The following is a 27030-nucleotide window of genomic DNA, read 5'->3' as shown; positions in this document are numbered from 1 at the left end:
CAAGTTTTTCAGTGGCTAATATACATTTTCCCAACCCTCCCTGTATATATATTTTGCAAAACAAATTTATGTTCAAATTTCACCACCTCACTATTGCGGCATTTGCCATGTAGTCATCTACACTATTGCCATTTTCCATTTTATCAAGAGAGCACGAGAGAGTGCAAGGTACTGCAAGGCTTTATGAAAGTATTCCTTTATAAGTAAAATATACTTGGGTTTCATCTAGTTCCTTATCAAAGCAGAAATCATCAAGCTCAGATGATTTGCTGCAAGGCTACAAAAATCCCCAAGTCTAAGATAACAGTATGCCCCTTCTCAGTTTCCAGACTTCTTAGAAAACTAAGGAGAAATCAAACTGAGGGTAAGTGTCACAAATTCCTGAGCAAAAACATTGTTTGTGTGGATATACAAAAGAAAACTGGTTTAAATCCAGGAAAGATACCTGAAAAGCAAACCACTTTTAAAAAAATATTTATAAAGCTGCACAATTACTGAAATGTCTACTACAAAGCAGTAATTGTGAAGATATTACAATAGCTGAAAAGGAAAAACCCAGCCTGGTTTCACACACTTGTCAGCTCCAGTTAGCTGCACTCATTCCTTGGAATAGTTTTTACCCTGTGCCATTCTTTGGAATCTCTGTTCTACAAAACAAGAGAGAAAGCTTCTACGAACCATGTATTGTGACAGAGGTACACAGAACTCAGCACTCTTAATAAAATGTCTCAAAGGTGGCTTGTTGGAGAGATTTAATAAATGCTTTGTTTTACAAATATCATAGCTCATTCATAGGCCTGCAACAGACTAATATACAACTGATTCATGAGCTTGTATCAGTTACACATCAATTACGCTTATGTCTGCAGTATATAACAAAACTCCTTTGTCTGACCTGTCAAAAATAATGATTTTTTAGGTCTTTTTAATAGGTTTTGTCTGGGAAATTTAAAAGGACAGCACAAACTGATAAAAAAAAAAAAAAGTTGCAAAGTAACATATTAAGAGTTTAATTGGAAGTTTTCCAAACAATTAATTCTTATAAATATTTCAGTTGTTGCCTAGGACTTACCTACTTATCTATTCATGTCAATCAAACTGAGTTCACACCCTCTTTCAAGCCCTAGCCACCAAGTAATAATGCTGTGAGTAATCTTTGCATCAGACAGTAAACCCCACGTAGATAAAGAAACTTCAGCCTTGACTTTTGCAACAGAGAGAACAGACAACAGATGAACAGAAGTCACAAGTCATGCTAATGATACTGTTCATTTACATCAAATTCCTGGAGGTTCACGCATCCTGGAGAGGGGAGATTTTGATTTAAAGAGGTCATCTGGGGAAATACGTGACAAAACTCCAGGCTCTGTAACAAACTTTGTAAAAGCAATTAAAGGTTGACCATTTTCACGCAAACGGTCAAACCTGCCCCCAGTAGCCCAAGGTTAGTAACAAATCCTACCCAGGCCAGAGGTTGTCCAAAAGACTGAAAAATTGATCTTTTATATGTGACCAGATTACTGAAGCCTGCACAGCAATGCTAAGAATAGCTCAACGTAACAACTGCATTTCTCTATCTCAGGAAAGGTCATTTCTTGGTTAAGGAATGAACAACAGGAGGATGCTCGATTTCTGAAGTCATATGAAAATAGACTTCTCGTTTTGAAAGCATGTGCTTTACATGAGTTTATTAATCCTCAAGTCTCTAGAGAAATGTGTAAATAATATATGCAGTTTGCAGACTGAAGGAGCTTGCAGTCAATCAGTTATCACCTAGATTTTCCTTAATTTTTAATTCAGTATTACAGAAAAAAAGAGCTAGAGATGCTCTTCTTCTGAAGCAGCATCTTCTTCTGTTTCAATGGCAATTGCATCAACACAATTCACTATCTCTGAAGGTCAGGTCACACACATGTCAAGTTGGGTATCTCACAACATATGAGATATATAAAGAGAATGGACATTTCTGACTTCTGCACACATTCATTCCCAGGTCCCACAGGAAAGCAGAAGGAGAGGTACATGTATCGCTTGCAAACTCCAAAACCTACTTCTCCTGTAACTGAGAGACAACTGAAACCAGCAAATCAGGTATTTGCCATTTTAACTGATCAGACTGGCAGACAGACTGGTAGATCTCTGGCCTGACAGAACCACCTCAGGGAAACAAATATACATAACTCTTCAATTCAACCTTTAAACTATTCATTTACACCTACCCCACTACAAGAAAGGATAGAAGTTGGAAAACATTCATTATTTCCAGAAGTCATCAGCTGTTTTCCAAATGTCACTCCCTGCCAGAGCATGGCTGAGTCATGACAAGTGGGGGTGTGACAGCACAGATTCTTGTTTCTAATATTCTTTTCCCAGTTCCTAAATTGACCATGGCATCTTAATGAGAAATGCAGCAAAACTTTAAAGATTTACAAACTTACCCTGCTTTGCAAGCATCTAAAGAGTGTATTTGCAATATTATTTACTTTTCCCTGTTTAATTAAAAGCACTCCAGGTTTGCCAGAATTCTTTCAGCTCACTTTAGACACTAGACAAGTCTGAAATCAAAGTGAATGATTTCATAGCACAAGGCAAAGCTGTTGACAGTGGATTTGGAAACAGAAGCAGAACCTGAGCATAAATTAACCACCAAACTTAGAAGAACTGCAGCTAAAACTAACCTTTTCCTTTAACTCATATTTAAGATTCCTCTGATGCAATGGCAGAAGCCAAGACAAGCCTCTCTCAAGGGTGTTAAATGTTAGATAGGACCCTGTTCCAAATCCTTACTACTCCAATTATGTTTTGTGGTTGTGTTTACAGGCAAGCATTTAGTGCAATTAATGGGCCTCCACTTTTTCTTCTTCTGTTAGATCACCCAATATAAGTTTACTATGCTTCCTGCTTAGATTAGCAATGGGTATTTGTGGATATGCAAATGAAGCATTCTTCGGTCTGGCATGCTGGTTTCTCACACTAGGCTCACCATCTTGTCTGGGATATCAAGGCAATTGCCAACTGATTCCTCCCTTGCCAGGGGGCATGATTTGCATGACGTATTCTCTCATGACTGCAGTATGAACACTTTTTAAACACATATTGGGGAGTATAAGCCATGCAGCATTTGACTGGTTGCCATGTTTGAGAGAAACTCTGAATAACATTTTTAATACAGCTCTGGCTGACCAGGCTTCTAAGAATCTCAATTTCCTACCATTTTTAGCAGTTCTAAAGGCTCAAATCAACACTGGTATTTGGCAGCTAAACAATACACGTGTTTCAGGAGGAGGCAGCTACTGACACAAACAAAACCACCCCAACCACACACAGCCTGTTTGATTTTAAGTTACTTATTAAAGCTCCAGTCACACCATCTGTAGTAAGTCTTTCAGCCGATGACCTGATGATCTCTTTGCTTTTCCATTTACTATCACCTGGTTTTGAGAAGTTTAAATTACCAGAGAACAGGTAAAGAATATTTCTACTGACCACTAACATACAGTTCAGCTTTACAGGAAAAGGCTACGATATCCTGCATTTATACAAAACTCTTCTCTGTGTGTTTAACTGATTTTTTCTCATTTCTGTCACCCTTAAGACCACCTCCTTGACTCTTCCCCCACAGAAAGCAGATCACAGTTGACTGCAGATGTCCAGTAACAGGTTCTGCCTTTTCCTGCACCCCTGTTACTTTGTTTCATGTATACATTTTTTTATTTCCTCCTCTCACAAACAAGCAATAAATTCAGTAGCCAAAACTTTAACCTTATCAGTTATTACAGAACTTTCCAGTTGCACAGTAGTTTAACAAATTGATGTCAGTTCTGACCTAAATTGGTCCCTACCCTCAGCCACCTTTCCAAGTATTTCTGATGCATGCAGTGATTAAGACACTCCTAAAGCTACACCTCCCCAGCAGGTTCCCACTCCCCTTCTTACACAATGAATACAAGCCCATTATGAGAAAATAATTGTGAAAATTAATTTCATTCCAAAACTACAAACTGCACCCTGCTCAAATTCTTTTGCAGATTTAAATTTCTCTTGTCCCATAACAGCAAATGAGAATAAATGAAACTGTTCACAGACCCATTAATTGCCAACATATTGTTTAGAGCAGGAAGCAAATGCACTAAGCATTAAGTTCTCAAAGCATCCTCTCAGCATGGTAAAATCAGCCTCATTTTATAGATGATAGCAATTATATTGAAGAAAGAATATATATTAGTTTTTAAACAGAAGGCCCTCTATCAAGGCCTACATTTCCTAGTTGTTAGACTCGTATTTAATTTATGAAACCTGACCTTCCTCATTCAAAAATCTTACCTGGCATCTCCTTTTGAAAGGTTGGTGTTTACAGGATGAAGAATAACCTTGTTTGCATCCACATCCACCACACATTTTGTATGCAGATCAAGCTCTATAAAGAAATGAGAAAGTGTCAAGTGCTACTCCTAAAGCACAAGGATTACATACACCATTACTTCCTCCAGACACCAAATTTATTCATGCAGTCTGACAGCCACCCATCAGCTAGAGAATAGAAACAGGACTATTGCCAAATTCCACTTCTAGAGATATTCTGATGGGATGGATCCTGTCCAGCTTTAAAGCATGCACTCCTTTCAAAACAAGAAAAAGCACTTTGGTTTTACTGAAGTACAATCAACATATACAAGGCAGTATGAAATTTCTTCTAGGGAAAGAACCATTAGGCATGGTATCACTTTGACAGCTCTTCTTATTGCTCCCTCAGTGCCTCACACGTTCAGAGGGAAAGCTGCCCCTACCATCTGCAGCACATTTTCCCCAGCCACTGTTGTGATACTGCAGCATGCCATGTCAGCTGTCAGTCCTGGGGCACCTGCTTGGAGAAATTCAAGTCCCATAAAAAAAAAAGTAGGTGCAATCATGTAGAAAAGAGCTAATCCTTCCCCACAGGCTCCCAGCCAGCTGAAAAGCCCAACTTTTCCCCATGACACTAAGCAATGGGATATATGCTATGAGTAATTAGAATATTTGGAATGTATGAGAATTCTGAGCCACAGAGGTGGAGAAAACAAAAGCTTCAGATAACACTGACAATCATCCAAGGTATCCACCCACTGACAAATGGAGTTAGATATAAAAAAAGCACAGAGCCGCTTGCAGTCAAAGTCACTGCCTACAGACGTAGAGGCCTGGACAAAAACAAGTCCAGTCCTATGTCCTTACACTCTGACACTAAACCTGGAAAGTGCATCCAAGAGCCGATACCTATAAACATGACACACTAATCACACCCAGCAAGCACTCTGTACCGCCCTCACACACCATGATGATGAGGGGCTACACTGAATAACCTCCATATGAAGTACAGCACCTCAGCTGAATCACCAAAGTATCCTGTGTAATCATGTTAATGACAATCCTCATCCTCCTTCATCTCTGCTCTTTCCTTCTCTGTCACCTGTACTTGCTCTTTCACCTTACAGCACCTTATAAACTCAGACTGAAAATCTCTCAGGCAAAGACCGCAGATCTTAATTATTGTACAGCACCTTGCAGACTTCTTGCTACTGTTAAATAACGCGGTAAGAAGAGATTTCTTTCACTGACATTTTTGGAAAGAAGAGCCAAAGCTCAAGACTCTTTAACGGTTGGACTCAATGACCTTTTGCAACCTAAATGATTATATGATTCCTGGTCATAGCAGGCAGTCACATGAAACCGAAATCCTTCTGAACAAAACCACTCCTCTGTTATTAAACTGTGCTTTTGTAGAAGGAAGAGGCAGACAAGTTTCAGAAACCAGTGTTTATTTTAATTTCTCTCCACACCCTGAAAGCAAATTTACCTATCATTAATATGCAATACGTGCTTGCTCAGATGAAATTATATTCTTTATACATCCCATATCCAACAAGTCACTTTATCTTGGTCTGGCTGGTTAGTGATCAACATTCTGTATTCCAGTGACCTGCTTTTCCTCAACAACTAAAGAGGTTTTTACACGCTACCTCCCTTATGCAAAGCATAAGGTACGCGTACTGTCTATATAAGCAGTGTGGTCTCTATCACATTTTTCAATCTATCTCTTGAAGGAGAATGCTGTTGGCAGGTTTCACATCTATGACTACCCAGTGATCTCAATCTGGCATTCATTAAACCTCTCTTTGTGAGGTACCTTTAAGGAAAGCACACAGAAAGGATATAATAGTTCCTTAAAGTCATATACCCTCACAGAGAAAAAAAAAAGATTCAAAGACAATTTATCATGTACAACACACCCTTTCTGATTATCGTCATCACAAAGGTGAGGTTAAAATTCCTCACCCAGGCATTCTGCAGACAGAATGGTTTCGGAAGATGTGGTGAGCCAACCTAACAGCTATTGCCAAACAGGGAGGTCTCAGTCCTTCCTTCTGGCTACCTCTGCCTGTTGCTCACCTTCCACCCTACCGTGCTCAGCAGACTCCTCTGTTAGTCGCTTCAAGTTACTTCAATGGCAGAAAACTAACCAACATGAGAAATTGATGTATTTAGACCCTATGGAAAGCTACATCAGCCCAGTAAAAGCTCTGAGAATATCAAAGGTCATGCAAATAAGTGGGTAGTCCTGTACGGAGATGAAGATAGCAGGCAGAAGAGTAAGACCTTCTCTCAGCAGAGACCAACTGCTACATCAGCTCATGGCGTCCCATGAAATAAACCCTTAAGAAACAGATATATTCAGCCTCTAAGCAGGGTTATATATCCAGACAGCCATAAAGATACTTATCCCAGTTACCTTGGCAAAAGACTTAAATAGAAACTCTTTCTAGCTGAAGAAATAGTTTCAATTCTGTTTTAATAGCACATCATACACTTTCTGGCTCCATTACAAAGTATGTTCTTTGACCAATTTGAGCTGAAAGAGGGGAGGATTTAGACTAGATATGAGAAAGAAGATCTTCCCTGTGAAAGTGGTGAGGCACTGGCAGAGGTTGCCCAGAGAAGTTGCGGCTTCACCATCCCTGACAGTGTTCAAGGTCAGATTGTACAGAGATTTGAGCAGCCTGGTCTAGTGGAAGATGGAGGGATGGAAATAGACAATCTTTAAGGTCCCATCCCCAAACCATTGTGTAATTCTATGATTTCTGATTTCTTTAATGCTTCAAGTAGGCTGAGAGATGAATCTTATGATTTTCAGTAGTGGCTAACATATCATGGTAATTTCTATGCCATTAAGTTTTTAATATTACTAAAGCATGTTAGCCTTATAGAAAAATTATCTTCCTGGTCCTTTCAATATGATCACACAAGGACTTCACCCTTACTTTTACTAGTTTCAGTGTCTCCTAGGTAAGCAGGCTTCTTGCTGCCCCTGAACAACATGCAGAATGAGCACGCAACAAGATAAGATGATAAGCTTTCACATCCCAAACACCAATTAGTTCATCTTGTAGTAAGGACTCACTGCTTGAGGCCTAGTATTATTATTTCTTTCACCTATATCCAGGGTTTTTTTCAGACAGCATGAAACTTTGGATAAGTTAAAAGATGGCAGAAGTGGCTCACTGTCAAACTTTGGAGATTTATCACAAATCTTTGAGCTCAATGAGATTTAAGATCTCACATTATTACTGCTAACCTGCTTCTAGCTTCAGTCAATACTAGGCAAACACAATCAACTACTCTTTTGCTTCATCAAATCAAGAAACTAATCAGTTAATTTCTTCTTGAAAAATTAAAACTCAAACTCTTAACACCTCAAGAAACATTTATTGCAGGGAATGAAAGCCTCTTTCATAGCTTTAGAGTAAGAGAGCTGTGACATCTATAATTAAAGGGTAACACATATCTTAGTCACTTTTCCACATTTACATTTGAGAGCTGTAGAGATTTTAAACAAAGCTGGCTGAGTGCAAGAATAATTGTTAAGTTGTGTGCACCGAAGCGACTCACAGAGAGTCTCTCAGATGAATCACAGAATAGTTTGGGTGAGAAGGGACCTTAAAGATCATCCAGTTCCAACCCTTTTTCACAGGCAGGGACACCTTCCACTAGACCAGGATGCTCTAAGCCCCATCCTATCTGGCCTTCAACACTGCCAGGGATGGGGCAGCCACAGTTTCTCTGGGCAACCTGTGCCAGTGCATCACCACCCTCACAGGGAAGAACTTCTTATAATCTCGTGTCTGTCAGTTTAAAGCAATTCCTCCTTGCCCTGTCTCTACAGGCCTTTGTCAAAAGCCCCTCTCCATGTTCCTTTCTGGCTCCTTTAGGCACTAGAAGCTGCTGTAAGGTCTCCCTGAAGCCTACTCTTCTCCAGGCTGAACAAGCCCAGCAATCTCAGCCTGTTGCCATAGCAGAGGTGCTCCAGCCCTCAGAGCATCTTCAGGGCCTCCTCTGGACTCGCTCAGAAAGCTCCATGTCCTTTTTATGTTGGGCTCCAGGGCTCAACATAGTATTCCAGTTGGGGTCTCATCAAAGCAGAGTAGAGAGGGAGAATCCCCTCTTTCAACCTGCTGGTCACACTGCTGGTGATGCAGCCCAGGACAGGTTGGTTTCTGGGCTGCAAGCCCACACTGAAGGCTCATGTTGAGGTTCTCACTGATCATCACCCCCAAGTCTTTCTCCTCAGGGCTGTTCTCAATCCAGTCTCCACTCAGCCTGTATTTGCACTTGAGATTTCCCCAATCCACTTAACCCCAGCCTAGGACCCTGCACTTGGCGTTATTGAACTTCATGAATTTTGCATGGGCCTACATCTCAAGCCTGTCAATGACTTTTTATTTAACTTGTGAAACTGGAAGGTGGGTCTTGAAAGAGGCCACTCTCATTCCCATCTCCCTTGATTTTTCAAGTTCTCCCAAAAAAGTTTTAAGGCTCCAGTTCAAGCAATGCAGATCTCAGCTGAAACCACACTCGTGTGTATAAAGCAGACATGACTATGCCTTTGACAAGAGCCTTACCGGTGTTACAAAAAGAATTCACACCACCTATGTATGCTTTGGGCTTTTTCACTAGCCAAAGAAATTTGATACATTTCAAACATGTTGGAAAAGTCAGGAAACAAGAGAGAGGAGGAAAAGCGGAACCAGGAGCAGCGTACCACTGCATGCCATGGCTTCATGGATTCAGCAGCCACTGGTATATTCCAAACAACAGCTAGGAGTATGCATTCCCTCTGAAACAGCAGTCACGCATCTGGTAATCATAAACTTAACAGGGTAGATTTTCCACAACAGCATTAGGAAAAACCTGCAAAGGTGCAACTTTAAAATGTACTAAACACGTCTGGTGTAGAGACCAAAAATTATGTGAAACCTGGAGGAAGGGCAAAGAAGAAGTATTCTGGAAAACATGGAATGTTCTCAACTCTGGGAAAGCTCCATCTTCATTTATGGATCAGTTTGGGAACTATCTTACCAGATTAGGTGCAACACTGGTTGGATATTGATGTACCCAACTCCATCATTCTAGTGGGGTATGGAATCAAACCCAGCTGCATCAGGTGGCATAATGAAAACATCTGAAGTGCCATGCAGTGATACTGGAGCTTTTTCAGCCACTACCCTAAAAAGTCATCCCATGTTTAAGGTTACTGAATTTCAGAACCAAACAAAATTATCCTAATAGATGGCTTTCACAGGGCATTTTGAAATAATTTTAAATGAGCAATGATACAGTAAATAAGATTGCCTGCAATTTATTAAATTAGTGGTTGGGATCATGGTATCATAACAGCTTTTAGTACAACAGCCACGGTAGCTGAAAATTCTGTTACAACCTGCATGACCTTCCATATTTATCTCTTTATATACTTTATTTTTTTCCACAGTGTACAAGTTAAATTAAGGGAAAGCATTTCCCAGTTTATCAAGAGCCTTTATTTCCATATATATATATTTTATTTTTTTTTCCATCAGATCTCGATTTAAGAAATTAGTTTCCAATGGTTGACAGTTTTTCAGCCCTTTCAAATAGCATTTGATCCTAAACCACACTGAAATGAAGTTGTGAACCCGGCGTTATAACACAGATCGAATAAAATTTGTGGGATTCCTCCTCATCCTGCCACTACGTTTAGGGCATCTGCACTGACACCTCAGGACCTCTTGGAGACAGGCATTAAACTTGGTAGTATCCCTGGGAACCAGCATGGCTGCTCTTGTAGTGTTTCTGCAAAGCTAACTGAAGTATAAAAAATAAAATGTGAAAGGTTTAAAGTGCATGTACTAAGCTCATAAGCCAAAATTGGCCCTAAATACAAAAGCTCAAAATAATCTCCTGTACAGACAGACGATGGAAATTTTACATTTTAAATTGCCAGTAGTTTTTTGGGAGATTAACATTCCCTCGAAGGTTAGAACTGGAATGTTGCGGCCCAAGCCTTCAATTGCATTCAGTAAGCAATTACAGTAGGTTTCTTGTACCTTACTTAGTCTGGAAAAGCAAATTGCAGTAACACTGAGAAATGTCTAAATAGTAACTTTGAAATATTTAAAAGTTTATTTATCACACAAATTAAATGAATGCCAACTAAAACCAAAAGCAAAACCAAGCAAAAACAAATCAGAGAGGCTGTTTGGGGGGTTTTATTGGCTTGTTGTTTGTTTGAAAAAGAAATCTGAAAGCAAGCTCAAAGACAACAGGTCCCCAAGTTTCCCTGTCCTTATTTGTTGCCTTAGAGTGACTTTTCTCTTTGTCTTTCGCTATGTGGAAGCCAACACAAATAAAGGAAAAACTAACTGACTATATGAGAGAGTATGAAAATAACTTAGATCTAAATGACAATGTTAACAGCTTAAATGGGGAGGGGTGGGAAGAGTAATGGTGCTTTTAGGACATTAATTATAAGACATAGAGACCAATACATTCTGGACAAAAATACAGTAATTTGACTCCTTTAAGTCATACAAACATGAAGTCTAAGCAGGCATCTTTCGAGCTTCTCTGATTATATATATATATATATATATATATATACACGAACCATGCAAATATGATTCATGCAATTTTCATTTTGCAGCAATTAGAAATCATTAAATATGCATGAGCGCATCTGGAAGGGCACACAATACTATCAAATCTTCAGGATGAGGTGCAAGTGAACTCAAACTCACAAGCGCCTTGAATGCAAGCAAGCTCTTCTCACATGTTAATGCTACATTGTACAAATGATACAAAAAGTGTATTCTATCTTCTGCTGTTTCATTTTCTGGAAAAAAAGAAAAAAAAAAAAAAGAGCTTGCCAAGCAGCTTTAGTAAAGGCACTCCGTGTATCTGGACATTAACTGTATGCACAGCCAGTTCTGCTGCTGCATACAATGCTCAGCTCATGGAGACTAAGTAAATAAATCAGCCTGGTGACTTTCTAATGCAGCAAATAGCTCTGAGGAAGTTCAACACACAACTCTGTGCTGCTGCATTTGTTTCAGGCTTCAGATTTAAAAAGAATGAAACACAATAGCGTTTGGTCTGCCACCAGCCGCCCAAAAACCAAGGCAGAACCATTCAGAGTGTGTCTATCTGATCTTCTGTTGACTTAAGGAGGAGCAAAGTGAAACCAGAGCAGCAAGGTAATCTCATACCGCCCTTTAGGCTAGTTCTGAAGATGTAATTAGCACAAGAATTGTTTGCCTTTGCAGCACCCACATTGGACTGACTGGCAGTCTCAGAGACTGGCTGTGAGGAGTAAGCCTGTAACACCTTGGAGTTCTTAAAATACAGTTGCCTCACTGAGTAACGCAAGATGAAACACTAACTCTACACGCTTCACACATTTACCACAGTATCCCTGGGCTAATCCTGCTCCCACCACAAACAAGATTTTATAGGTTATCAACAATCACGATGGAATAGTAAAAACTCCAGACAGTCATGGGTGACAAGGATAATAGTGAAGAAAAGCCTTGTGTTTTGCATATTGCCATGAGGTTATAACAGGTGCCATTTCATTTACTCTAATATAAAAATTAATCTTGTAAAACTGCTTCCACAAATTCCAATTTATAGATAAATTATTTCCGTTGTAATCTCCAGTGGAAAAACAAGCAAACAACAAACAAACAAAAATGCAAGAACAATCCCCATCTCCTCCCCCAAAACAAAAAACATTTCAAGTGACTGGAAATGCAACCTCCCCAAAGAGGAGGAGGATGCAAAATTAGCCCCTAAGAAGGTGATCAGAAGCTTGCACTGATACAGAAGAAAATTCCTCCCTTATAAGAGCTGGAGACCGAATCTTTATCATCAAAGCACAAAAATATCCGTGACTGAACAAAGAAACTAGTCTGCATGAATATATACATTAACATAATAGATACCTTAATGTATTTACAGGCAATTTAGCTATTTAAACTGGAAGCTATAAGTCTTACACCACAATTCTACAAACAGTTTAATCCGGCAGCGTTGGTGGTATACAGGCTGTGGTCCCTCACTGATCAAACCTGGCACAGCCATGCCATCATTCCTGACCCAAGTTGTGCAGTGCCACCACCCACCCCTGTGCCAGCACAGGTACTTCTACTGCTCCTTGAGAAATTCACCCACAGCACTAAACACATGATATTCTTTCAGTTAGCTTCCTGCCTTTCTTGTTCAAACAATAAAGTATTAACCCAAGTGAGATGTAGCAACACAGCAGTGGTAGTTTTGACTGGCTTGAGGTGTCATCAGCCAGACCCTTTAGCATAAGTCATATTCTTTCAGTACTGATAAAAGATGTTGTATTTTAATTAACACTGCACCGAATTGATTCAAAGGCACAGGGAAACACAAGGACTTAAATGTACTTCTGTGATGCCTGTACACCAACATCGCCTGAAAACAATACTCAGTAAGACAAATCTTAATTAAAAAGCCTCCAGCTGTCTTTTGCTTTGCTTCATGGTATGGCTTGAACTTTGCACAGCATTTACTCGAAATATAATGAATATCTGCTAAGTGAAGTCAAACATTGACAATATTCATAAAAAGAAATCCACTGCAACTCTACAATGCAACAGCCCAAGAACTACTGATTGTTATCAAAAACCCATCTGAAAAAAAAAGCAGTGCACTAGAGAACACTTTAATGAATGACAAAACTGAGAAAACAGAAAACAAAGTCTTAGCTAACAAAACAGTACTGAATTATTTCATTCATAATAGCACGCTAATCGAGATGCCAGTTTGCAAAGTAGAAAGTACGTAAAACCATAAGTCACTCTGCTACCTGGCAGAGTCTACAACTCCAGACATGATGCTGCAGTGTACTGACATGGAAGTTTTACAAAAGCACAGATTCCACCCACAGTTTGAAGAATTGGGGTCTAATTTGAAGCAAGATGCAAAAAAGTAATGTCGATGCAAAAAAAAACCAACCCCAAACCCAAGAAACCCCAAGGACAATTAGGAATGCTTCCTCTGTACTGCTAAAAATTAGTACTATAAACCAATAGATTACCACTTTGCATAAGACTGAAGCAGGACCCTCAGTACTATCACCTTGAAATGCAAATACTATGAACAATGAACTATTTGGAAATATTAAAGAGAAATCTCTTCAATATGCACGCAAGGAACCTATTATACTTTTATGAGCTGCATAAATTAGTAACAGTTAAACAAGCCACTTTTATTAACCTAATAAACCCTTGCCTTAAGAAATTCATAATTCAAACACTAAAGACAACCACCACCACCACAAGTAAACACTAAGAAATATTTCAAAGCTTAAATTTCAACAGTCATAACCATCTGATAGATTTGCAATTTTAAGCCCTTCGGTGCAGAGGGAAGGAAAGAACATTACTCGTGATCCCAAAGAAAACAAATACTTGCTTCAGGTCCAAAGGCCCAGAACTTCATACAAATACTGCTTAGAACAAAGTACATATTAGAGAGCTTCCTTTGAGCTGCCTCCTGCCTCAAAGCCTATTGAAAAAGCAAAGCCACAGAAGTTTTACAAAGGGATGATTTCTCAGAAAATCAGTTACACAATTCTTTAAATAGGTAAGAAAGATACTAGGCTTCATATCACTTTGTTTCTAGAAATTCTAGGAGCATCAGAAATACTACACAGAGGTATCAATTCTTTAGAACTAACAAAACCAATCAATTCTAGAATATTTTGTTTCAGGGAGAAAAAGACATGCATCTTTTAAGCTAGGCTTACGTAGATTTAGGTATCACTCACAAAATAACGGGATGCTTAATAGCTGCAAAGTGGTTCATATAGAGGAGGAATGCCCTGACTGCCCAGCTCTGTGCCAAAGAGCATGGGGTTCAGGTCCCTCTTTCTTCTGATGAACTCAAACATCCCTCACTGCTGGATGAGCCTCCTACTAAGCAGTCATACCTCATCCTCTCCAGTCCATAACATTTTAAAGTTTATGCAGTATAAAACAGCTCCAGTAACAAGACACACTCTCCCATTCTCCCAGATTCATGCAGCTTAGTGTTATAATGTTCCCCAGGAAGGTTCAAACACACATAATGCTCTAAATCTATACTCTTCCATAATTTTTCCCCCCTTTATTTCCACCACTTCCTCCCCACATACAGCTTCTGAACTCAATCCCTAACTGGAAACATCTTGAAGACCTGTTACACGGGCACAGTCTTGAGGCTGAACATATGTAGAACATACACCAGGAAGGAGAGGTGCATTGTTCATCCTTGAAGATTCAAGTCTTGGCTGAAGGAGGCCCTGGGCAGCCTTACCTAATCTGACCTGCTTTCAGCAGTGAGTTGCACTAGAAACCTCCAGAGGTCCCTTCCAACCTGAATCATTATATAGTCCCAGGGGTAAAGAGCACTATACAGTCAGATGCCTGGGTCACAGCCAAGGAAGGCAGGAAAGGGACATGAGCAAGAGGAAAGCCTATGTCTGTCACTGAAACAAGGCACCATCTTTCAGCTCCTCAACTGCCCTAACCCACCAGAATGCAGGGACATCAACTCCATCTCCTCTGTTCTGAATGTGGGACTCTAGAGTGCTGATGAACGCCCTTGCTTTTATTTTAAAAGGTATAGAAATACTCTATTCAACACCTTAACCTTTTATCCTAATTTATTGAAAGGAATTAAAGAGCAATTCTGGTTCAGATCATACAGAAGATAAAGAACGCACACACCCCCCTCTTTTTGCGTCAGCTATTAAACTGACTTCACTGGACTCCCTTTCCCCAAAAGGAATTACTGGCATACTTGTGTGAGAATGTGGGGGGAAAAGCCGCCCTACATGTTTCTTGGCTTTTTGCCTTCTTCACCTGCTCATTCCTTGGCTGGAGTTGCCTTCTCATACTTGCTTCCTCATCATGAAGAGCAAGTTTTTCTAATTAAGACAAGTAATGAACACTTAAACAGATGCCCAGACCACGGTCTGATTAACATAACCCTTAGGCAAGTTTCACTGAGGGGAGAAAAAAACCCAAACCACCAACCCAACAACAATAAAAAAATCTTGTCAGTTCCCACTTCCTCTTCCACGTTTTCTTGGGTTTGTTTCGTCTGCCCTTAGAGTGCCTCTGTTACCTGGCTAACTCTGTCCCACTCAATCATCGAGGAGTAAGAAGAGGGGGTACAAAGCTGAGGGCTGAATGAGTATAGGAAAAAATACAGAAAGAGGCATTTTCCCCCCAAAACCCCAGAAAGCAGGAAGGAGGAAGAGCTTTCCCAGCTAGTAACAGGGTACAGCCCGGCTGTAAAGCAGGTGCAAGAGGTATAGGGAGGGGTGTACCCCGGAAAGGAGAAGGGGAGATAAAAGTCCCATAAACCAGGGTGGGTTTAGGAAATCGATGTCGGAGCGAAGGTAGCTGCTTCGTGTGCTTCGCCCATACACCTCCCTCCCTGCACCTCCACACGCGTATATAATCCATAAATAAACAGATACACACATACTCTCCCCGCAGCCGACACGCACACCTCTAAACGCGCTCCGGCGCCGGGACACACGGACACCTGCGGGGACCGGCACCCCCGGCCTCCCGCCCCACTCTGTCCTTCAGGCCGCTCCCCCCTCACACGCCCTCCGGGAAGGGAGCGGGGGGTGGCTGAGGGAGGAGGGTCTCACCTCTCCGGTTCATGGGGCGGACGCGCACCGCCACCTTCACTTTGGAGTCTCCCATCGTGCCGCTCCAACCTCCCCGACTCCCTCGTCCCTCCTCGGCTTCCGTCTACGGAGGGAGACCCGGCGGCGCGGGGAGGAGCGCGGAGCGGGGCGGGAGGGGGGTGAGACCGGCGGCGGCGAGAGGGAGGCACCGTGCGTGACCAACGCCCAGTCGGACTACAGCTCCCAGCGTGCACCGCGGCGGCTCGCCTGCTACAGGGGTAGAGCGCGCCGCGCTCTACCCTGGGAGCTGTAGTTCTGTCTGCTGTCACAGCCTGCAGGAGGAGCGTTGCATGCTGGGATATGTAGTCCTCAGAACAGAGGGGTTTCAGCTTGTGGGGTGCCCCATATGGAGTCTGTGGGCTATGTTGCACAACAGGGCACTGACAGGAAGGTCTGAGGGTCACCCCGGGTCCTGCCATTCAACCCCTGGGTGGCTGCAGGTGAACCCCATCGCACCTCAGTGCAGCCCCAATGCCTCTTTTTGGGGAACACTGTGATATTTCATGCCGAGCAGACAGCAGCATCACCACCGAGACTAAAAACCTCACAACTTTTACTCTGGAAGTAAAAACCAAACAGGGATTCCTTTGCTGGTCCTCAGGGTTTTCGCCTGCTAGAAATCACTTTGAAGATCACCCCACATTAAAGATCACAAACCGTAACCTAACATATAGACCATGGGTTTGGGTGATGTCTGGGTCTGGTTTCACTGAGCAACCTCTGGTATTCCATCAACACACTGTTATTAACAGGCCCAGTGCGATTTGCTTAGTGAAGGTGGCTCACTAAAAGAGCTCAACAGTAATAATCAGACACAGTTTGAACAATATTACAATTTACCTTTATTAGAAGGCTCAACCACTCAACCACAGCTACTGATCACAAAGACTGAGAATGAAACTATAATGCAAAGATGGAAAAAACCCAAAAATCTCTTTTAAATGGTCATGGTTGAAAACCCTTGCAGCTGGTACTGTAATTCGAAACAAGGATTCTTTCTGTGCTATTTTGAAAGGCCAGATTTTGTCGAGGACAGGAAAATAACTTGAATTCAGAACTGTAATCTTTTGGCCGTTCAACACTGAATGGAGGTTTATGACATAAATAAATAAATTACACATTTCCAAGTGGTTTTGAGGTAAGATTTCAGATGGTAACACTTTTTGCCCAGAAGAATTACACTCAATGTCTATTATTTCATGCTTACTTGACCTGAAGAATAGCTTGGCAAAGCAGAGAGAATACAAATATTAAGTTGGCATGTAACAGATGGGATTAATGTCCATGTTCTTAAGAGCTTGGTTCTGCCAGATGCTGCGGACAGTTTCTTGTTGGGAGAAGCAGTGTCCCACTTTCAGCTTGCACAGTTGGTTCTTGCACTTGTGAACTTGAGGATCCAATTACAGGATGAAACCCGGCTTTGAACTTCTTGTGGTATTTTCCAGCTGGGGCCTCAACAAACCACACCAATGTTTTCTGAAACTGAGTACTTTGTGATGGAGATAAATATAATCTCTGCTTTACAGCTGGGCACGATGAGCAGCATGTGGAGGGTGGCTTGGTTTCTTTTTACATCAGGTTGAGTCACCTGGAATCTGATTTAAACAAAAGGGTTGAAACCCAACAGATGTTGTGCTTCTGGGGATAGCGGGCGTCATCCAACTCCAGTTCTTCCTCCTGTGTCTTCTCCTCTGGTATTAGTTATCATTGGTCTCTCTGTTATATGTAAAACTAAACAGCAATTCTTTGGGGGAAAGAATCACATACCACCTTTTTATTTGCTAGCGAATAGTGCCAGCATGTTTTAAGTGCCATGAACATGGGTGATAACAAACATAAGCATACAATTCTTGCCAGCTTTGCTCCAGTTTTCTATTCAGAATGAAGACCTTGATTTAAAATCTGAACAGTCACACTTTTAGCCTTATTTCAGCTGTAACTGCCAAGGAGAAACCGCAATCATGTATAATCATTGCTCCCTTCTGCAAACTTCTTCGAAGACAGAGACATCCTTAGAGCCCAAAGAACCATCCTCAGCTTCAACATCGGGTTTTATCAGGGCTTGAGGAAGGCGCACAGGGGCAATAACTTCTCATGGCTCCCTCCAGTCCTGCTTCTGGACTTCTCCTTTATGCAAGCTCCTGTGTCCTCAATGAATTACAATAATGCAACTTCTCCTGCACTGGCACAAGCTACCTCTGTAATTACCCCACTGTGAATTCCTCGACAAGCCTTTTCCCTGGCTCGGTGTTTCACAGTCTGTGGGAAGCATCTCCCTGGAGGGGCACAGCTTGGAGGGAGGATATTGTTTCCATTCACAGCACTGGAACATGCTAATTATGCTGGGAGGAAAGGGGTGGGGGTGGGGGGTGTGTGTGCCAACTTTCACTTGGGAGGGACAGGCTGGGCAAATAGTTTGTGAAACGCCAACTTAACCCCATCTTGTAGGGAATTGTCTCCAGCTCTTTTCCCCCTTCCTAGTTACTGTAATGAGGGGCTGACTTCCCAGATTAGCTCTGGCTATTTAAATGCTAATTTAATTAACAAAACATCCTTGGGGGGGAGGCATTACTTCTCCCTCCCATTCATTTATTGAGTTTCTGAATGCAACACTATTTTCATCAGGTTGAGGAGCCACAGTTATTGCTGTACCCACCTGGTCATATTAAGGATTAAGGCAGTGATGGAGGGGATAGAAAAACAAGTCTGTCCCACCCTCTATAAGCAACTAATTTTGATTTACTTTGTTTAGAAGTAACCAAATCAAAACGATTTCCTGTGTCCTGTATTTCTGCTCTGCTTGGGGTGCGCGTATCACCAGGCTGCAATGGAATAAGTTGGCTTTCTTTTTTATGCAGGGAAAAGTATGAACAAGTTAGAATACGGATCACTTAGAAACGTGACAGTCTTTTGGACGTGTCTTCTTCCAAATTATAACAGGCAACAAATCAAGCATATTTTCAGTCCTTTTTTCCTTTTGTTAGACTGCATATCAAATAAGATGCATCAATTATGAATTTGCTGTAGACCTAGTTTCTGCCCATAAATCATTCAGGCATTAGAAACCTAAGCCAGAGGATCTTCCAATGCTTAGTGAGTCGTATGCAAACTGAACTGCCACTGGGGTCCTCTTTTGCAAGAAGCCGAGCACCACTGGGACGATCCTGGTGGGACACTGGGAGGCGTTCACGGCATCCATCAGCTCTTTAGCATCTTCAACAATCAGGTCCTCAGCACAAAAGTATTTGGCAAAGCATTTAAAAAACAAGACCTATTCTGTTGCACATTTCTCTGTTTTATCCAGTCCCTGGTGTATTGAGTTTTATTCTGATACACTGATTTTGTCTTCAGGTTTATCTTGCTTTTCAGCCTGAAGATACCAATATATAAATGTAGTAGAAATCTGTAGGCATTTATAGGTAAAAACAGAAGACAACGTAGTTATATATTTCTTTCAACTCTAATTGAGAAAGAAATCAACAAAGGAAATTAAGAACAGGTCAAAAAGTCTGGATAAAGCAGAAAATCAATTTCTCCAAATCAGTTGTGTCAAATTTCTGCTTGCTATCAAATTTCTTTTTCTTTTCTTTCTTTTCTTTCTTTTTTTTTTTTTTTTATTATTATTAAGGAATTGATGAATTTTTCATGCAACACTTTACACACACGCACAGGTTCAGGAGGCACACATTAATTTAAGCAAAACCTTTCCTGTGCTCTATTATTTTGATAGGAACTCTGTAAAACTGAAGGATTAATAGTTTCCAGGATCATTCATAACTGAATTTTACTGATCCTAGTATGGACTTCTAAGGGTATTTGAGCCTGGGCCCCTCACAGTGGACAGTCTCCTGGGCAAATAAATGAACTCTTGAAGTTTTCCTGCAGTACTGGATTATAAAAGAATAAAGCTTGAAACAAACCTTTTGTAATCAGCCCCCACTTTTTAAAAGTTATTCCAAAGTTCAAAGTCCTGGTCATAAAATTCATTGCATTATGGGACATAATGCTCTTCCCTCTATGACCCAGAGGGAATCCCAAATCAATAGCCAGGCTCTCATCTTCCCATAAACCTCATCTGTGCCCTGTTTATGGCAGTGAAATTGCTTTTAGCTTTGCTTCGTCTGGGGTGCTTCTCCCGTACAGTGAGATTTCAATGCAAATTCATAACTCTGGCAGCAGTGCCAGGTAATATTAGCAATTTATGTGCTGGCAGAATGAGGCTCAGATGAGAATTTTCTTATCTTATTGACTAAAAATTCTTATTATTCTTATCAGCTGCCCAGTTTGCTGATACAACGTGTTTCAAAGCGACTGGTTTTACCAGCTGTGTGGCATTTTATTTGAGTGGTTCATTCCTCAGATAAAGATTTGACTTTGGATTTCATTTATTTGAAAATAAAATAGGTTTTCTGTCTTTGCAGGAAATGGAGAATCTGTAGAAAACTTGAAAAATACAAAATTAGCAGGGCTTTTTTGTTTAGTTTAATGGTTTTGTTTAGTGGCTGCAAGATGATCTTGTAGTCCTCGAAAAGCAAAGAACCCAACACAATGGCAATCACTGATTCTCTGAAGAATGCATATTTAGAGAGTTACGTAATGTTTGCAGCATTTATCTCTGAGTACTCCTGACATACATGATCGGTAAGAGCTGAAGTGACTTAACTTCAGAGTCTGGGATATGCTATAGCTTCATCTGCTGAATCATGTTGCTCTGACTCCACTTCTGCAGTGAGGACACCTGCAAAAGACACTTTTCTTTTGCTTTTCTGCCCATTCCACACTTTTTCACCTTCCCTCTCTCCAGAAGCTGCACAGTGATCCAGACATCAACTGGACACTGGCTGAGCTCCCAATCCAAACCCAGATTTAAATTTTCCACCTGCATTTACATTAATAATAATAAAAAAGTTAATCTGTTTTGCCTGCGTTTAGCAAATCGCCCCTCAGGCCAAAATGCCGGCTCCAGATACTCACCTATTTAATGAGTTGGTGATTTGATTTGAAACCTGGGAAGCTGTGATAAATGGGGATGCTGCTGTCGCCGCTGGGAGCTGCAGGATTTATCGGTGAAACATTTTAACAGCGACCGCAATTTCCTCTACAGACAAGAGTGACACCCGGTGGCTAAAGGACAAAATAAAATCAGGCCTAACTGCAATGTTCTCCTTGCTTATCCTTATTTAGTGACTTTCTCCTGCTGCTTTTAAAAAGCAAGCTGGGGACAGGGGATTACTTCTGCCCCTTTGCAGCACAAGCACTCGTCGCCTGATGGCACTGATTCTCCTGGACCAGCCTTTGGGAGAGCAAAGGGATGCTGGCAATCCTCCCCTGGCTCTTGAAAGACTGCATCCAAACATGGAGGTACAGATGCAGTCTTGGCACCCTGAATTTGGGCAGCAGGTTTCCACTGATCTTGCCACAAACCTTACATGGCTCTTCCCAGGGTCTAAGCTCCTAAGCTTCACAGCTATGGTGTTGCTCCTAATATTCAGCAAATATTGGATCAAAAAATTGCATCTGAAGAAAGTGGCTCCAGAATGAAAATGTCCCCCAGGCTCTTCTGTAACAGGCTACCCTGCGTTTCTTTCTTCTTAACAATTCCCTTCTCCATCTCTCTTTTCCCTTCATGATGTGTTGTTACTGGTGAAGATGTAGCAAAATACGAATTTTCAGCATCTTTGTCTCAGAAATACACAGTCTAAAGTCATGCAGAAACCCTTGCTCAGACTCAATGCAGAACCTCAGTTCTCTTTTTTTTTTCTCTCTCTCGTGAAATTAATGAAAAGCCAAATAAAGACATCAAAATGTAAAGCATTGAGAAGAATCAGCCAGTTAACGAGTCTTAAGGCTGATACAGATGTTTCACGACAGTTGTGTTTGGGGACTTTCATAGAAATTATGTGCTCAGGGCTTTGCCAGACGCAGCCAGCCTTCACTGCCTCAAATTATTTGAGAGATCTCATGTAACATTAAACATTCTACTGTAAGTGCTACAAGTGCTAAGTCACTGATAGGCTATGGTCAAATAATGAATTGTCACTGTTAAAAGAATGAAGGAAAGCCATCTTGCTAGCCAAGAGGTTGGTGGGATCTTTTCCCACTGCCTGCTACATGAGGTTTTCTACTTTCAGCTTTGTACATATCTTTCTTAATCAGTTTTTGGTTGCTCTGCTGTGTGGGAGGGGGCCATCCCTTACTCTCCCTTCCCATAAGTCACCCGAGTTGAGTTCATAGGTGATGCTGTACGTATACTTGAAGGCAGTACTTGAATTAAAACAGACACCTACAGGTTGAATATTCACATGAATTAGCTTAACAAATTGCCCCACACAAGGAGCAAACTTTCATTAAGTCACAGCAGAACAAGAAATACTGGAGTGGTTTCTTCTAGACTTGCCAGGGCACATCTAGATTTGTTCCATATCAGAATTTGCCTTCAATGGTATATCCTAGAGCCAGGAGAGACCAGGTACCCAGGAGGTACCCAGCTCCTCTGGTCTACATGAACCACGAATTTGCCCACTGTGTCTTTCTGTATGTTTTCAATTCTTTCCATAATTAGAGCTGCTGATGTTTTATCTCCAATTTGAGTCAGTTTTGCTTTTTCTTCCAGTCTTCAGATCATTCTGGCCTCATGAGCTAAATTGTATTTTAAACAGATGAGATCATCTGCTTCCCACTCCATGCTTTTTTTCTGCAAGGATGCTCTGAAACTTGTGGAAGGCTTGAATAGGAATTAGAGAGCACCTTTCTCATTTACTTCAGCTCCTAAAAATATAGCATCCCATCAACATAAATTATCTACCCTGTCTTTGCAGTTGAAAGAGAGAAGAAGTACCTGGAATTACTTACCAAAGTACCTAGAAGACAATTTTCCTTTCCTAGAATAGGTGTTGAAGATACATGGGATAAATCACCCTTTCTCTAGTGCTGGTCTCTGTCCATTTGGGATAGTGAGAGTTGAGCTTCCTAGTGAAGATGTAGAGGACCTAACTTATAGTTTGGTAAAGGGTAGCAACTCCCTCTCCAAACAACCTGGTGGCCTTTTTCCATTTGGAGGTTGCAGATTGCCAGTGTTCTCCATTGACGTCTCCGTGCTCAGAGATGCTTTTCCTCTACCCTGCCAGCTCTGATATGATTAACAAAGAGGTGTGTGGCTCTGGGAACAGGTTGTTCCTGCTTCTCAGAGATGTTCAACTCATCTCCCAGAGTATTTTACAGGAACTATGCATTATTTGGCACTTCAGAAAATCATCCTGACCCTTCTTTTTCATGCACTGATGTTCTCAGGCAGAAGGGGGAGCCCATACATTAGGTTTTTGCGTGTAATCATCTCAAAATACCGATACAAAGCCGTCAGATCAGTAGGGTTTTTTTTTTTTGAACATGAGAGCTTCCGTTTAGCTGATGTTACAGACGCATACAACTAGGGGAAAGCAGGCTGGAGGAGCTCGGATTACTGTTATCTATTCCTCTGCAACAATGAGAAATCAAGGAGGGTTTGAATTCTAAACAACTTTATCATGTGTCATCACATTAGTTCAAATGCTAGAAAACAGTATTTAATTAAGAACTTGTTAAACAAACAAAAATACAGAGGGAAAACAGGCCCTTTAGACATAGAATAAGTCATAGCCGCATGACATTTATTTTTGCTAATTTACTCACACACCCACTGGGAAACCAAGTAAGTCATCTCTACAGTACTGCTATGATTATTTGTACAGAACCAGTATGTCAGATGTTTCCTGAGGATGCAAGTGAATGTTAGACTGTTAAACAAGCTTTGGGTTTTTGTAGGGTTCTTATATGAGGATGAGCAACAAAATAAAGGCACTGTGCAGGCTTTTTTTGCAGGAGCCGAAGCTCCTTTCCAATATTTTCTCAGCATAGAAGCTTGCAAGCATGCTGCTGTTATGTCCTTCAGTCACAGCTCCTTCTCTACCCTATAACCAATATTTTGGTCCATGCATATGCATCCAGGGAATCCCATAAGTCCATTTTTGCTCTGAGGACCTCTGCAGTTCATCCGCTGGGATGGGTTTCTTGTTATGTCTCCTCCAAGAAAGGGTTTGATTGCTCTTTCTGATGAGTTTGAAAGCAAGTAGGTTCTTTCGACTCATGGCTTTAACACCATCTGTGCTATCCTTTAGTGGCATTACCCACCTGCTGGCTGCTATTAATACTTTTGAGAACTAGACAAGTGAAAGATTTTGGCCCTAAAACTTGTGACCACATGAAGCTACATTAGCATAAGCTCTGGTTAGATTTAAATGACACCATATGTACAAGTGGGTCTTTTCCACCTGGTTAATTGGTGCTGTGTTGGATTTCATATACACCATGGAGTTTTACTAGCTTAGAAAGATTTATTAGTCACAATTATGGTTTTATCCCATTTTCCTGGCTGTGTGAATAAACCTGCGCAGATGCATAGATGCAGTTACACCACTAAATCAAGTCCTTTTACGTATGTAGCTCCTCGTGTACAAAGAACTGGCTAATGAACACCAAGTATGTGTTAAGCTAACCTAGACTAGTAGTGCTCACACAACCTGTTTGATAGTTCTGAATCTCCATGAACTCTGAATAAAACAAGCTTCATTGCCAGCTTCATCTTGTGCAGGTTTTCAGACTCAGACTGTGCCTAGGTCTCATTTGCCCTTGCCAAAGGCAACATCAGGGATCTTTTAAGAGTGATTATGTGGTCTCTGTAAGGATGGAGCCCAGATTATTATTCCTGCCTGATGTCCTCAGAAGGTTAGAAGGATGGAGCCAACAGAGAACCACAAGGACCATGCCCAGAGGCTGCTCCAAACACAATGTACAGCTCAGAGTGCCCTGGATGATTGTTCTGCCCCTTTCAATGGACAAGACAAGCAGGATTTCACAGCAGCATGTGTGCAGCCAAAATCCCCAGAGGGGAAAATACTTGCAAGAATCTTGTCTTTTCCAGGGGGAAAATGATACTGTTGAAACGAGTGATGAGCTTAAATGTTGCCACAAAAAATCCTCAGACATATAGGTCTGAGGAATTAGATTTGTTTCATAGCTTCTGTTTAAATGAAAAAGGGCAAGTTGTGCTGTAGAAATGCAATGAGAATGTACCTCTGGAAGTAGTGAAACTCCTGCAAGATATCAACTCTATGTCAGAAATTTGGTTCGCGATAAAGGATTTGAGACTGTGAAATTAATATACAGGCTTGAAAGGTTGAAGGAATCTTAGAATGCAATGGAAGCTGAAGATGGAAATCTCAGCTGGTAGAAGATCCCTTAAAACTAGAAGTGAGAGTCTGGAGAATACAGAATATAATCAATCTAAGAATACAAACTGAATTCTTATTGTGTATAACCTGGATGCTGGGGTCTAAATTAACATTTAGTTGAAATTGCAGTGCAAGCTTTGCCAAGAAAACCTCATCCTGTTGAACAGGGACAGGTTTCAGACTATGTGGAGAAGTCCTTCCTAATGTTGGTGTTTCTGCACCTGATAAAAAAGGAAAACTCAAAAGACAAACTGCAAATTGCTTACGGAAACAGTGTGTCTGTTCAAAGGCTGAAAGTCTGTCAGTCTGTTGCGCTGTTAGAGATTACATGCGGAGGAACCAGAATTCAGGAAGATAGAAAGCAAAACATATAAACAAAACGCAGCCCTGCATGCATAAGTATAGAAATACTGTACTTCTTGCAAAGGAAAGGCAAGACTTTTAAAAGAAAAATGTCATAAATAAAAATTTTGGATAGAAAAATTCAGTATAGAGGAGCTCCATTGAACAGTGAGACTGTGGCTCGAAAAAATATGCTGGTTAGTGCTTTGGTGGAAAGGAAAACAAATTTTCCCATAAGAATTAATGTAATAGAGCAATTGAAATGCACAGGGACATTATCCTGCAGCTTAAAATCATTCCTATCCAAAACCCATCCCTGAACAAAGGCACATGATAGCGTTGGTGTGATCCTTAAATAACATAATATCAAATTACTTTAAATGTTGTACTGCACACAATTGTATCTTTGTAGGTATTTTCATAGAAACAAATATAATAGCAGAGAAAAATTTGTATTCACCAAAATAATTTGGTCACAGGAGGGTGAAGGACATAAAAATAGTCTAATGACAGCAGTTAGGAGGGCAGGGTATCACATGATTGACAGTGAACCTGCAAAACATTGGGTAGGTAAGTGATGGAGATTAGGGCATTGCTGTGATGTTAAAGAGCTTCCTCCTGCTTTCAGGAGAAATTTGAAAAACTGTAGCACAGAAAAAATAGAAAAACACCAGAGTCTGATGTTGTGAAGGCAAATATATTTAAAAAATCTGTAGGTTTTTGGTCTGAAGTGGCATAAATTGATTGACTTATGCTGTTAGAAAACACGTTAGTTCTGGATTAGAAACACAGATGTCTCTCTACTGTGAGAGGACTGCACAGTTTCAAGTCTTTGCAGCCTCAGAATAATGTATAGATGACGTTAAAATGTAGGCAAAAAGAGCAGTAGCCAATAAAGAAGATGTTCCTCACTCCAATTAGGTAGGTACTAAGCAAAGGTAGATCTCCACATCACAAGGATGGTTGTCTTGGAGGAGTCTGTAGGTCCATCAAGCCCAGGATCCTGTCTCCAAGCATGGCGATAAGTGGTGTCTAGGGAAGAGGAGAAGAACAGGGTACGTGTATATGATCCTGCTTCCCTGTTTGGAGGTATGATTTCCACGTACAGACTTCAGTGGGTGGAGAAAGTGAGAGACACCTTCTGCAACGGGGGAAAAGAAGAGGTGGATTTTCAGTACTCAAGGAAACTGGAAAAACAAGCTGTGGAGGACTAGAGGGAGCAGACAACATTCATGACTGAGCATCTCCTTGGACATGGAGACAGTCATATTTTTAACTGTTCAGGCTTTATTGGAAGTTTTCTCCTGCTTAAGAGCACTTGCAACACAAGGTTACAGCAGCAGAGCTTCATAGGACTAA

The 27030-nt window shown here is 41.0% G+C and overlaps 1 protein-coding gene across 4 annotated transcripts in view; it reads right to left on the bottom strand.

Moving 5' to 3' along the window:
- The window catches only part of KIF13B (kinesin family member 13B), a 132222-nt gene extending 116082 nt beyond the window's left edge, over positions 1 to 16140 (bottom strand). For all 4 annotated transcript variants that reach the window (XM_065681885.1, XM_065681887.1, XM_065681886.1 and 1 more), the window contains exons 1-2: positions 16025 to 16140; positions 4324 to 4417 (exon numbers count right to left, since the gene is read on the bottom strand). In XM_065681885.1, coding sequence (XP_065537957.1) covers positions 4324 to 4417; positions 16025 to 16079 — 149 coding nt within the window. In that variant the 5' untranslated portion in view covers positions 16080 to 16140. The remainder of the gene's footprint in view (positions 1 to 4323; positions 4418 to 16024) is intronic.
- Between the last annotated feature and the right edge of the window lie 10890 nt (positions 16141 to 27030).

Source organism: Lathamus discolor, chromosome 5 (assembly GCF_037157495.1).
Source record: "Lathamus discolor isolate bLatDis1 chromosome 5, bLatDis1.hap1, whole genome shotgun sequence".
Classification (NCBI taxonomy): Eukaryota; Metazoa; Chordata; class Aves; order Psittaciformes; family Psittacidae; genus Lathamus; species Lathamus discolor.
This window is presented reverse-complemented; position numbering and strand designations above follow the sequence as displayed.